Here is a 14,548-nt window from a genome sequence, read left to right on the forward strand (position 1 = left end):
ATTCTGAAAATATCACACCTGCATTTCGTCTAAAGTCAATATTTCCGGTGGATAGAGCGTGGGTTTTTCCGCACACTTTCTTTCGTACGCAATCTATAATTTATATCCCAGCGAAACGACCGGAAAATATTGAACGCTCCCGTTGCCTGATAGTGATGTATAAACGTGATAAGAGAAGGCAGAACGCGCCGGTGAGACCACCTTTGACTGCTTTAATGCATGTGTGTGCGAGTAGATACAAAATATACACTATTAAAATAAATATGCAAACATTTTCTTTTTTTATTTTATATACTGTTAAAAATTCTTATAGATAATGTTTCTTAATTTTTAATTTCTTAAATATTAAATAAGCAAAAATTTTCTTTTTTCTATAAATTTATATGTTAAAATTAGATTTAATATTTCATGACACGATGCATCCAAAAACTCAAATCTTTCGACGACCGATACAAGACTTTCCAAGAGTGTTTCAACACCCATACCATAGAGTTGGTGGTGCATGACTGTCTCGTATGACCTCAACGAACCGAGACTGGTCTCATCGATTCTCGATCCCCGGACACGTACATAGGCTGACTGCTTCCATTTTCAGCGATTTTATTGCTATAACATCACGATTGATGGCTACGCGAAATTTGTCGATATCACTCGTCAACATATTTCGATTTTTAATAATTACTTTTTATCATGATAGTCAAAAGTAAGCCAGATGAAAGTTAATAATTCGTAGTTATCTTGCATCGCACGCGGAACTTTAACGGTTACCGTATTCGAAGAACGGTATCATAAAAAATTCTTAATACGTAATTAATTTGCTTAATGTTAACAACCTCGTGTAATATTTCTAGAAAATTTAGGACACGTACATGAAACAATTCATCCCCGCTGATAAAATCAAGATTCGCTTACATTTATATGGTATTATTTTGACCATATTTACGATGCATACGCCCGTACGAAATAAACAGACGGTACCGCACATCTGCCACACAATATAACGTGGGAAGCGTCCTTCGCGTATAACGGCCTTCCTCGCGTGAGAGAACCGAATTAAGTCTTCGTAGCATATATGTATCGTCTTTCTGGAAGCGCAAAGATATGTTCTCCTTATTTTCCGCGTTCTCAAGCAATTCCCGATTCTGTTATTCTTTATGTCATCCGGATTGTTTGTTAGTTTCAAATGATAATCGAACGACTCTAAAGCACTTTCACCAAGATATCAGATTTTATATAGATTTGTCTACAATATTTAAGTATCAAACTAAATTATAACTAATATAATATAATAATTTCTAAAATGGTATTCCGAAAGTATTACCTTTCTGTAATACATTAAATCGATAACACGATATAATAACTCTCGTTTTATTTTTTTTGTTCTTTATGTATTTCGCTCCGAATTGCTCTTGGTTTCAAGACCGCGACGATCGAAAGCCAGCAAGGCGATCGTGGTTCTAGCTCGTACAGAACTCTGAGAAAGGAAAGCGGCCTTCTCTCTTTGTCAGGAGAGCCTATTGTCCTTCTGGGGATGGATGGGAACAGCGCGGTCGCGGATACTGGATGTATCTCAGGATTATTTCTTCGGGTACTTGCAGCGGGAGATTCATCGATAAAGATTTATAGTCAGGATACATAAATTTAAAGTTCTTTACACACATTGCTACATCTATTTCCTTATAAGGCTATGCTATTTTGCGCATTATTCGAAATGGATAACATCTTATAAATTTCATCGCTTATATCCAAATATGTATGTTTATACTTTTTTTACATTTAAAGCCACTTAATCGGACTAGTTAAAAGTTCAAACGCATATCCTTCCGCTTGCATAAACTCTTGACAAGCGGAAAAATATTTCTTGCTGAGAAAATTATGTAATATAATAATGCGCATAAATTGCGAATTAAATAATTTAATTTTAATCAATAATTTAATGAATTAGAAATAATATTTTAATATCTGATTTCTATATTTGTACTATTCTCCATTCTAATCTTCTTCCTTCTCTCAATTCATTCTGCAGGAGAGACTATTCTGGATATGGCCTGTGGTAATAAGTGTTTCTTAGCCGGAGGGAAATGCGGATTTCGCCACATTATCAATCATTATATCCATTAGACTCAATTTTGCCATTTCCTTCCTCTCATATATCTTCGCGAATATGATGGGTCTTTTTTTTGTCTCAATCAAAAGAAACTCAATATCGTAACCCAATTATCGAATTGCCGAAGTAACTATCAAAGGTACTCTACGATTGCATTCATTGCATTAAAAAATCTAGAACGGAAGCCCGTAAGAGATCGCTAAGTGGAATGCGTTTCACGAACGTAAACCGGTTTTCAGGCCAAATTCTTGTCAAGGTGGTAACCAAGAAACGGTTAGATTATATATCGACATACGCGTATCAAATGATATCAGTAGAGACACTTGTGTGAGCGCGGAAAATAAATGCGTGCACACGCGTGCATTATATACATATATATTCGTTATTGGAACGCAGAAGACTTCCGTTGCTCGGGACAACCTGAAAGGTACAGGAATTCGATTCGACGGCACAAAAAGCAGTAACGGCGGAATGTAACGTCGTTGCAAGTGAAGAAATGGATTGCCAGATGCGGAAGATCAATCAACAAAAATCACGCACTTTTGAATTGCTGATGAACATTTATTTCATAATTCGTGCTTTACGATCACACGTCTTGCATAGCTTTTTATTTTTCGTTACACACATTTTGTTTTTTTGTTCAACGATTTGACGATGTTGTTTTGCGTAATTTGCATGCTCGCGACGTTTTTGCGAGAATTGCGAAATTTGATGGCGAACAGGAGAATTAATTAAAAAACTATAATTCAATAGTAAATAAAAAAATATTTGCATTTTGGTACTAATTCTCTCTTTCTCTTTCTATCATAATTTTTCACCAAACATTCATAAACATTTTTAGGTTTTTAATCACATTAAAACATTCTTGGCATTCTCATTAATTTTATATCATCGAAAATACTTATGTATGTATCTTTCACATTTTGTAATTACAAGATATCAAGAAATGATACTGATCAGTTCAATTTCAAGCAACACCGTCGATCCTTTGCGTAATTACGTTGCCAATTAAATAATCTTTGCATCACGATATCAACTTTATATTTTTCTGCGATGGAAATCCCTGCTTAGTCAGCATCAAGAAACAAGTAGTAGCTCTATGTATGCATCGTGACTTGTCTGACGCGTAAACGCAAGTGTAATTCTACACAAATATATACACGTCAAAATATGCACGCGCATGCAACATACATTACATATATACGTACAGAATACGTACATACATCCAGAGTTAAATATCATATATATAAACAAATATTTATGTATATGAGAGATTACACATGCATGTATGTGTTTACAACTGGAAATATGCGGTTTATTTTACTCGTCTACAGTGACCATCCCATACATTCGGATATGAATGAAGATGTATTTCCTGCCTAAATCATTATATCTACGCGCGATACAACGCGTGTTCGTATAAACACGATCGTCTCATTTATTGTCACATCGACGTGACACGTGTATCAGACCTTATGTCATACATGCAAGGCTTCGTGCGACGAGAATGCGCTGCCGTGACATGCGTGTTGGTCACTGCACTTCCGTTCGGGACGCAATGCGTCTTGCAGTATATAATATGCATTTTGCATACACGCACTCACGCAATACCACCCGGCAATATATGTGTCTCTGTCTGCAAAAATGAGAAATTAAGATACCCCTAACAGGCATATAATTTGCGATATTTGCTTACAATTCTCAAAATATCCAATAATAAAATTATAATATTATGAAGATTATATTATCGAAATATTACGAGTTCTTAAAAAATTATACAAATAAACTAAAAATATTTTGTCAATTAATATTAAAATTTTATCGAGAGCATTAGTTATCTCATGCAGTTCGCAGATACTTATTTGTCGTAGGCACAACAGGAAGGGAACATATGGACAGCGATAAATGCCTCTACGAGATTCGCGAATTAATCAGGTATCGAACCCTGAATACGCGGAATTGCGTCACGAGCTGATATCAATCGATCGATCAACCGGTATTGGCCAACGCGGCCGGCTAGTCGCGCAGGCAGGTGCCTGGCGAAACGTGGGTTCCGACTGTCTCGTGGGTGGTACGAGAGGGCTTGAAACCCGTGTTTTTTACTCACCTTTCGGAAATATAAGGTTTTCGTTGAGCGAGGTCACAACACCCACGCTATCGCACCGCACGGCGAACAGCTGCGATCTACGATGGGTGAAAAGTTGATTCCTTTTCTGCGTAGGACGACAGTGAGACGCGATTACAACAAGTAACACCGGCGCGACGTCGTCGCAACGATCGGATCAGATGTATAAGATTTTTTAATCACTACCGCGATTGTTAATTCTAGCCGCTAGTTTGGCACGCGATTGTATGACAGTTTGCGAGTATTGTAGAATTGTGATTTATATACAAATCGCAAAAGAATGTAATAAATAATAAACTATATGCATTAATTTATATACAAGATACATAGATCTAAAGCTATTTATTAAATAAGAATATTCGATTTCCTTTGCAACTAGTTTGAGAATCGATGATATATATGTAGATTATATCCTATTGATATAAGTGAACTGCAAGCGATACAAGTAATCCATTCATCTGAAAATGTTACAGTTTAATGTAAAGAAAAGAAAGAAAATAAAGAATAAAATACACATACATTATGCATAATTAATTTCATCGCCGACCCATTTCTCAGAATTCATCGATCATGAGATGAGCCACGTGATTGCATACAAACCCCTGATTATCCTGAATCTCGAATCCCATTGCAATTGCGTTGAAAATCGCTATCTTTATAGGTCATGCGCGAAAGCTAATTAAATTTAATTAGAATGAAAGCAGATTTACGAGAAGAATGAGATAAACAAAAATTAATCTTGCCAAGATTAAAATATAAGATACATTCGATATAAATCATTCGCAAAACACGTATAACAGAACTTATGGATTGCTTGTATCGTATTAATCAATTAAAAATAATATTTGTTGAAATATTTTTTGAACTTTATTCGATGGAACATTTTTTAAGATAGACACTTCTTTTTCTTGCCAAGGCAGTCTTGTATTAAACTGAGTGTGAAATGCAATACATAGAACGTCATGGAATTACGTCGCATTATTATTCCGTGCACAGTAGTTAGAACTGCACGAAGACACGCGAGGTACCAGATACCGTCTTCGTCGGCTCATTCTGACCTTAGGCAAGGTTTAAGAAACCTGTTTCAAAACATCATCATTTGCATTTCGTCTATCTGATATCGTTGTGTCGAAAAAAATACTATCTTTTCGTACCTGCGACCAAAACTTTCGGGGCAAAATCAACTTAATCTACTTGCTAGGAAAATCTATTGTATAATTCACATACACGCATTCAAATGATAAAAATTAATAAGTATTACTTGAGATAATAAAAATTGTGATAAAATATATATCATATATATCTCCCATTTTAAAATTATAATTATAAATATTGTGTGTAGAGCTGCTTTCAAAAAAACTTTTTCTTATGATATAAAATATTTTCCATTTTGTTCTTAATTATTATTAATAAAATATTTTATATATAAGAACTCCTTCGACCAAATTCCGATTAATTTAATCATTAATTAACTTACACGGTGACCAAAAGCAGAACTTTAAGACTTGTATTATATTATATGTATACATAAATTATATTGTTAGAAATTTTTATATTAGTCGCTCTGTGTAAGTTAATTAACGATTAAATTAATTAGAGTTTGATCGAAGATATATTAATTCCACAAGAGAGAAAAAGCGATCACATAAGAAAGAGAATTATTCTGTATATATATTACCGCTAAAACTTTAAGATAAAATATTCAAAATCGAATGCTACAGACGCTGATGAAAGAAATGTAATCATTATATTTACCTCGATTAATCTACGTAAAAAAATACGAGGTTAAAGTTTCTCTTTCTTCGCCACAAATCCGGATATAAAGCGACTAATCGGTATCCTGTACAAACGACCAAGCTTTCGTAAGCTACTGTACATTCCGTCCACCGATGGCACCACTAATCACATTGCCACCTCGTCACGTACTACGTACTACATACTACTCCATTCAAAGTTTACCATATGGATAGCCTCCATTGACAGGCGGTGACATTACACTGAATGAACTTGCTTCTAGCGCCGCTCTACGATAAGAAGCAATAACAGAGTTACCGCCAGAATAATTCCATAACATCGCAGATCCCTGTCTTGACAGAAGACGATGCACGCTGATCCGTTCATGCGTACTGCGTGCGTGTGCGTCGTCGCATAAATTTTCGCAGGTGGTGATTTTTCGGTGTTGCAACGAGAGGAGCCCCGAGGTCTGCGCCGGTCGACATCCGAGAAGTAAGAGTCCGAGGCGCCTTGGTCGAGGGGCGTAGTCCGAAATCGAAGGAGAAAAAAAGAACCCGCGATACATATCTTGCGTTGAGTTTCGTGCTATCCCTTGAGAAGATTACGAGACGCGCACGTTTAAAAGGAGGAACGGAGAAGGAAGAAGAGGAAGAAGGAGGAGAGAGAAGAGCGAGTTCGACGATATTGGTTTGACGTATACGATGTCAGGTCGCTTCGAATCAAATTCGTCACTATCTTGTATCTGAAAAATTGCAGGAAATTGGAGTGCACGCGAGGAAATAGACAATATTCTGATCGGTGTGATCGACGTGCCAACGAGAATCCCTGCCAATGTGCAATTCGGCGGACACCTCCTACGTACAAAAGTTAGGTTATCTGCATCTTGGGGATGATACCGCGGACACCGGTGGTGCGACGAATGCGACCAGGGTCTCGGGTTCCAGACCCGAGGCCCAGGTGCCTGTATCCAGGAATGTGATCAATAGAAATGATGCCAGAACGTCCGGTAGATCAGTCGGTGCTATTGAGAGTTTCATTGAAGGCAATTCCTCGGATATTTCTAGACAGGCAGCTACAGGCACAGATTATAAATATGAACGTGAAAACATAATAGCTGCTTCACGATTTGCTACTCCCAAGCCAGTGGAGCAAATTAATGCGTTACAACAGCAGCAACAGAATCAGACTCGTGGAGGTCATCAACAAGCTCCTGTTTATGAAAATATAGACTATTATCCGCAGCAGAATCAGCAACATCCTCCTTATTATCATCCAATAGAATCTCGAAAAAGTCCGAAAAGTAGTCCTAGAGCTTCCTTGGTTGGTGATTCCTATGAAGGAAATTATAGAAAAGCTCAACCGCAAGTTCCAACTGGCAATCGTTATCAAAGTACATCACCAGCAAAAGAATTACCTCCATATGAGGCACCACCAGTATACGAAAATATACAGGAAGTACACTTTTCTGAGAATATACAAAATAAGCCAGGACCTCAGGTTCCGCCAAATTATTACCATCCAGCAAATATCAATGGTGGTGATTATGTTGTTATGACTGGAAAGGTAGGTCAATCTCAAAATCAACGTGGTATGTCACAAAATTTATCATATACTCAACAAAGGAGTGGAAGTATACGTGGTCAAAGTTATGATGGTTCAAGTTTACAGCGGTCAATAGATTCATCTACATCTAGGTACTTACAGAGCTCATCCTCTACATCCTCAGACCATCAGGCTGGAAGAAGCGCTTATGTACCTCCATCTGAACTGCAACAACCAAACAGAAACTTTAATTACAGTTCTGATCAACAGCAACAACAATCTCCTAAATCTGGTTTACCGTACCATAGTGAATCACCTCCTATACGTTTACCACCGGAACCTCATCATTATCGCGGTTTATTGGAAAATACTATGAGTGGACAACAAGGATTTCGTGCTACAAATCAAATTGATAGTGGTCAATCTTCCCAATTTCGGCAGGACAATACACAGAATTACAAACAATATATTGATCCTTCTTCGAGAACTGCAAATGCAAATTTCACAGGTGACTCGCAAGCTAGAAATTCGCCAGTGTATGGAATCCGCCCAGGGGAGCAGACAGCGTGTCATAATTCTCCATGTTACTCTCCAAATCGTGCAATGCCTCAGAATGAAAGGAATTACCATCATCAAGAAAATCGACCGGATTTTCCTGCAAGAAATTCCCCTGTTTATTCTTCAAATCGCTCCACAGAACATTTGAGATTAGGTACGTTGCAACAAAGTGATAGGAATTATGTCTCAGATGTATCGGATCTCCCAGCTACAAAGAGTTCGCCTTTATATTCTCCGAGTCGAAGTGATCCTGCTAGGACCATTATTCCTAACAATAATGCGATAAGAGAATCTCCAAAAACAAGTCCAACGCATGGTCAGATGTCATCAGACATTACTTCGCAGAATATGGTCAATTCACCTAGACATGGATTGCATCCTTCGTTCAACAGTTCCATTGGGAGTCCTATACGTGTACAGGTGCAAGCTCCTGTCATTAGTGCTTCAACTACTGCCAGTGAAACTGACATCAATACTGGTCCTAGGATCACTAGTCTCCCCCCTGGTGTCACCAGCGGAGTTGCAGGGCCCGTACTCTTGAGCGCCGGTGTACCTGTATTGCAAAGACCTTCCAATTCGGAGGCAGAAGAGAGAAAGTCCGTTAGTCCGCCGATTAAGCCTACACCTGGGAAGGGATTGCTACCCTATAATGTTATTTCTAGACCTTCGGTAAGTCTATCGTTACTGCATATAAAATTTCTGTTGAAAAATCTTGTGTTTTTACTGAAAATTTTATATCTGCACTGCAAATCTTATCTCGAAAATTCTATACATGCTTTTCTCATCCCTTTCTATTTCTACCATACTTCTATCGCATTTTCGTTTGTTGCCACTACTGCATATTTCGCTAAGAAAATAATCGAAGTAGCGTAATTAATATATTGCGTTAAGTGGGTTAAGGAAACGCATTGACCATAATATACGATATACATCAAGCTTGTACCTTGGCTGAACGCCATAAAGACTATATATAAAATTCGTACAAGAGGGATAAACAATGCGCTGACGCATCCCAAATTCACCGAAGCGTAATCTTATCCCGTTTAAATTACATTCTCCTCACAAACAATGTAACTTATTTACATAAATTATGGATAGTCGCCAATGTTAACCGTCCAATGCAATTTCTCAAAAATCATGAATAATTTTTGAACATAATTTTTCTGTGTTTTACCAGCGATGATTTCATTAATGCTCACTTTAATCGCTTATTTTACACAACGCCTGACCTATATGGCGATAAGATTAACGCGCATTTTGAACAAAAATGCGACTCGCAAACGTTATATTTTTCTCGCTTGTGCACATCTTTATTGCCGTTCAATCTCTAATCCACAAAATTTCGATAACCACTTATAATTCCGTCCGAAGAATTCTTTCTTCACGCACTCGGTGAATCATAGCCAGTAAATTGCTTGCCGCTGACAAGCAACTTACATTCGCTGAATGATATTTTATTCATGAGACGTTCATATTTCTGCGTGTTACTTCAACACAGTTTTTTACCTTTGTTATCTTTTTTATTTTTATCACTTTTTATTTTTGTTTTTCCCATACCTTTCTGTCTATCTATTATTAGAAAATTGACAATGGCGCGTAGGAACAATAAACATTTTGCAATGTTCGCATAGAACGTTATGTGTTATATCAAACGTTTAAAAAATTCGTTTGCGTAAACATATTATTATTACTTTGTAAATAATCCGAATAAGACAAGTAATAGTCATTGTTTTTTATAATTTTCTCACGATTAGATTACGTATGAAATAATAGTTTAGAAAACATTTGATACTTATTGATCGATATTATTTCTATATACAAATTACTTTTCGCAGGGGCCAACGGAAGCGGAGAGAAAGATAGAGGAGTTGACGAGACAACTCGAAGAGGAAATGGAAAAACAAGAGGAGGAAGGAGAGTATTTCGGTAAGAAAAGATTGTTCGCGTGACGTTCATTTCGAAAAACTAACAATAAGCTTATCGGTGCACTTGGTGTTCCATATTTCTGCGCGATAACGAACGATCCTAGACGTAAGAGCGGTCATTTATTTGGACTGAGCTATCTTTCTATGCTTCGGCATTTTTATCTACATTTTTATTTTGTTTTTATGTTCCCCATATCCTGCGGTGACAGAAAGAAGAGATTAGTGAAACGATCACCGTGCGCGGGTTCGCACGACATGATAATCGACACGAACGAATCCATAATGTTAGATATTTCTGGGAAACCATAAAAAGAGCGCAGGCACACGTGACACTTTCGTGCTAATTCCCACGGTAACGAGTCCGCGGTAGACCGGTTTCGGAAAACGGAGTCGAGTTTCGGTGCGTCGTCGTCGCGGATACTTTTTAGCACGACATTGTTGGCATTCACTCTCTCGCGCGTCGCGTTAGCTTCCACCCACGTATCTCTTCGCATCTCTCCTATGTAAGGGACGAGGGCGAGTATGCGGCACGCACGCGTATACATATAAGTGTATATATAAACGAATAGGCCGCTTCTCTCTCTCTCTCTCTCTCTCTCTCTCTAGTCACATACGGCTCTTTAAAAACATTAAAGTAACGCTCATACTAATACCGGCGCGTCGATGATATAACTATATCGATATAACTATATAATCATTTCTTTGGCTTCCTCATGTCGAGGACGATAATAAGAGATTCAACGATTACGCAAGTTGCAGGATCATGTCAGATTATGTCTAATGCAGAATGTGTGTGAGAAAATTAAATTATTTCTTTTATCTTCCTCTTTCTTTTCCCCTTATATTTAATAACGCTAACTGTTTAGAAACAAGAATATTCTGTGATAAATCAATTTAATGTACATCTACGCGAATTCTCCTGCGCTTTTCATATTGTATCTCTTTTCTTGTATTCTTTCAAAAATCTAATATTTATATTTAAGCGATGAGATGCTTTGCCCCGCTATTTTCTGAAAAGACCCGCAATGCAAGGAAAAGCGAAGAAGGATAACATACAGCTATAACTCTTGGAAGATAAATGTGGACGGAGCCTAACGCGCACAATAAGGAACCGAGCGGACAGGAACCTCGGTCGAGCGAAGTAATGTCAGTCGAGAAGTGGCAGGCGTTTAGGCGAACGTAAATGTCCCCCTAGTTGTGCTCATACTTGCAGACGAACAGCGTTCCCCGCTGCGTACGTCCTATATGCGCGGCTGGTAATCTCGTTATAGATAGACCAGTCCGACTCGTTGGTCGGATTCTAGTCCGGCTAGAACTGGTCTAGCAAAACCAAATCGCAAAATTGAAACGGTCAGCGTGGGTGCATGCGAGTTACGGAAAGTGCATCCGCTAAGGGATGGCAGGATCGCGATTACCCATCGAGAGCTGTGAGTTTGCTTATTTGTTCTCATTCATCCGCAACGGATTGAGTAGTTTTTGACAGCGATCGACCCCTGGTGAATGTGCATTCTCGCATCTGTCGACGCGTGTATTTTTAACCCTTCGATGGTGAACCTCGAGTCTCGTGTTCTTGAACTCCGTGTGTTTGTATCTCGCGCAACGAATAAGCTTCGAATTCGCGTCCCATGAAATAATATGCGATTCTGTGTAATTTATATTTTAAGCACATCTAATGTTAGTCTAACTAGTCTGTTAACTTCAATATGAATTAACGATTTTAAATTTGCAAATTTGTGATTTATTATTCCACGATGATACATATGTTAGATACATACGTATGTCACGACCGAAAAATTAACGGCTGTAAATTATTTCGCGCGATGCAGCATAAATGACACATGAAAATTTCACATTGAATTATCTTTTGGTAATAGGTATCTGTCATACGTGCGGTGAGAAAGTGACCGGCGCCGGACAAGCTTGTCAAGCAATGGGCAATCTCTATCATACCAATTGTTTCATATGTTGTTCCTGCGGAAGGGCGCTACGTGGCAAAGCTTTCTACAATGTTCACGGGAGGGTTTATTGCGAAGAGGATTATTTGGTATGTAAACCGATTCAAATGCCAAAATGATCGAAATAATGATCGATCGATGATTCGCTTATCTCATAAAAATTGTTGTGTGTTCACAGTATTCTGGCTTCCAACAGACAGCCGAGAAATGTGCGATTTGTGGCCATCTCATTATGGAAATGGTAAGCGACGAGACTCAATCGTTATCATCCGTAAGAACCTCATTGTAAATTCAATAACGTCGTCTTTTGTCTTCCACAGATATTACAAGCGATGGGCAAGTCATATCACCCAGGCTGCTTCAGGTGTTGCGTTTGCAATGAATGTCTCGATGGCGTCCCCTTCACGGTCGACGTTGACAATAAGATCTACTGCGTAAACGATTACCATAGAATGTTCGCGCCTAAGTGCGCGTCTTGTGGAAAGGGAATCACGCCGGTCGAGGTATGCGCGCTCTAAATTAATTAACTTATTATATCATCGAAACATAACAGAAGTTGATTCTTATCATCCCTTAGCAATATCGATCCATTTAAGTAGATTATTGTGTTTTGTTAAAAAACATCGCTCATATAATAATATGTATTAAAGTATATATATGTTAGACTGAACATAAAATCCTGATTGATATATCCACGATTGTAATCATTTACGAGAAAAGGATTTTGATCGACATATTTTAGTCTTATTTTTACAAACATTAATTGTAGTCAATAAAGTATATTCTATTTTGTGTTTGTTTAGGGAACCGAGGAAACGGTCAGGGTTGTCTCCATGGACAAAGACTTCCATGTGGATTGCTACGTTTGCGAGGATTGTGGCATGCAGTTGACCGACGAGCCGGATAAACGGTGCTACCCACTCGATGGCAGACTTATGTGTCGTGCGTGTCACATCCAACGCATATCGCACACGCAACCGAGGGCACCACAGCCGGTGTCGGCTAGTTATCAGTTTATGGGCTAAGTTACATCGGTGCTTGAGCTTCTGTTGGAGCTTTCCGAACTGCGCACGTGACGATCATCCGATAATTAAATATATGGAAATCAATCAAATAAAATACAAGCCTCATAGCAGAATAGAACACTTACAATTGCATGCGTGAAATTAAAAAGGTACATACGAGTCAGACTTTGCGAAATACATTCATGTAGGCAAACATTTACATTTATCAATATAATAGTTGTCATTGTTTATCTATAATATAAGCTAATATGTTTGGTACTATCTCATGAATTATCAAATCAATACAATTAATACATCTTAATAATATATAGAAAAAAAATAATAACTGCAATGTGTCGCATGCTGAGTGTGTTTTTAGAATATCAAAAGCTTGTGCAATTTTAATTATTTTGACTTTTAAACGAAATGTCATTTTGACATAACTTTAAGACTGGATATTTAAAAAAACCGAAATCATTACACTGCCTTGTGGGATCATCTTAATCGGTGAATAGTTATGTAACATAGTTATGCGAGTCAAGAACATTTCTTTTTAATTGAAGACAAGGACCGATAGTCTAGAGAGATAAGTGGTATATTTAATATATGCAATCTTATTTATTTAGTCAGGGTGTTTGTTGCAAACACAGTAGTCTCATTAGGATGAACGAGTTGCGCAGGCAACTGTGATATATAATAGCATAATAATTATCTGTTGTTAAGCAACAATTCCATACTTTTTAGCACATGTATATATCTATCACGCGTTTTTATCATATCATAACGCAAATTTATGACGGAAACATTCTTCTGCGAATTTTCCGTCAATCAGGTCTCATCGTACTTCATAAAACATTCATTAATAATATTTATTAGGACAAATATATCGTCTCATTGCGAAGACTCGCGTAATATTAAAGTTCATCGATATGTGACAGAATGTAATATAATATACTTCGAGGACTATAACGCGTTTAATATTTTCGCGGCATAAACAACGGAAGCTGGAAAACTATGTTTGAAAAATATGTAGGCGTGCTATATCGATAAGCGACAATGTTATAGAATATTGAAAGACGCACAACTCGAGCTGCCAAATAACTATTGTTACTTTCCAAGATTAATAAACATAATTATTCTATGTTACACTTAATACTAAGTGTAACATAGAAGTGTTACTTAGTATATAGTAACTAAGTAACTAAGTTCTCGCGAATTGTAAATAAAAATGTAATCCTATTTAAATTGCATATACAATATGTATAAATGAATCAGTCCTTCAATAAAGATAAACTGCTAAAAATGCATTTATTTTCTTCATGATGACATGGTCGCACTCGAAAAAAAATCTATGTAACTCTGATATATTTTTTTTGTGAAAAATGTTTGTTTTTATTTAAAAAATATAACTGAAATTGTTTTTCTCCTATAAAAAAGCTTTCTCTCTCTCTTTGTGAAGGATACATTATAGTATCTTTTTCGCGAGATTGCCGCGCTAAATATTCTTACCATGAGATATCATGTTTCTTGATGTAACTGTAATCTGTTATAATGTATGTGAACAATGCTTATTATTGAATATGGAGTAAGAAACAGAT

General features: G+C 37.3%; 1 protein-coding gene across 1 annotated transcript; it reads left to right on the forward strand.

The window, feature by feature from the left end:
* The first annotated feature begins 5,901 nt into the window (after window positions 1-5,901).
* Window positions 5,902-14,248, forward strand: LOC115242363 (LIM domain-containing protein jub). The gene is made up of 6 exons (XM_029818593.1): window positions 5,902-8,735; window positions 9,902-9,992; window positions 11,866-12,035; window positions 12,125-12,187; window positions 12,267-12,449; window positions 12,750-14,248. The coding sequence occupies exons 1-6, from the start codon at window positions 6,798-6,800 to the stop codon at window positions 12,969-12,971; spliced, it is 2,667 nt and encodes an 888-aa protein (XP_029674453.1). The 5' UTR covers window positions 5,902-6,797; the 3' UTR covers window positions 12,972-14,248.
* The last annotated feature ends 300 nt before the right edge of the window (window positions 14,249-14,548 follow it).

Source organism: Formica exsecta, unplaced genomic scaffold (assembly GCF_003651465.1).
Source record: "Formica exsecta isolate Colony F162 unplaced genomic scaffold, ASM365146v1 scaffold591, whole genome shotgun sequence".
In the NCBI taxonomy this organism is placed as follows: Eukaryota; Metazoa; Arthropoda; class Insecta; order Hymenoptera; family Formicidae; genus Formica; species Formica exsecta.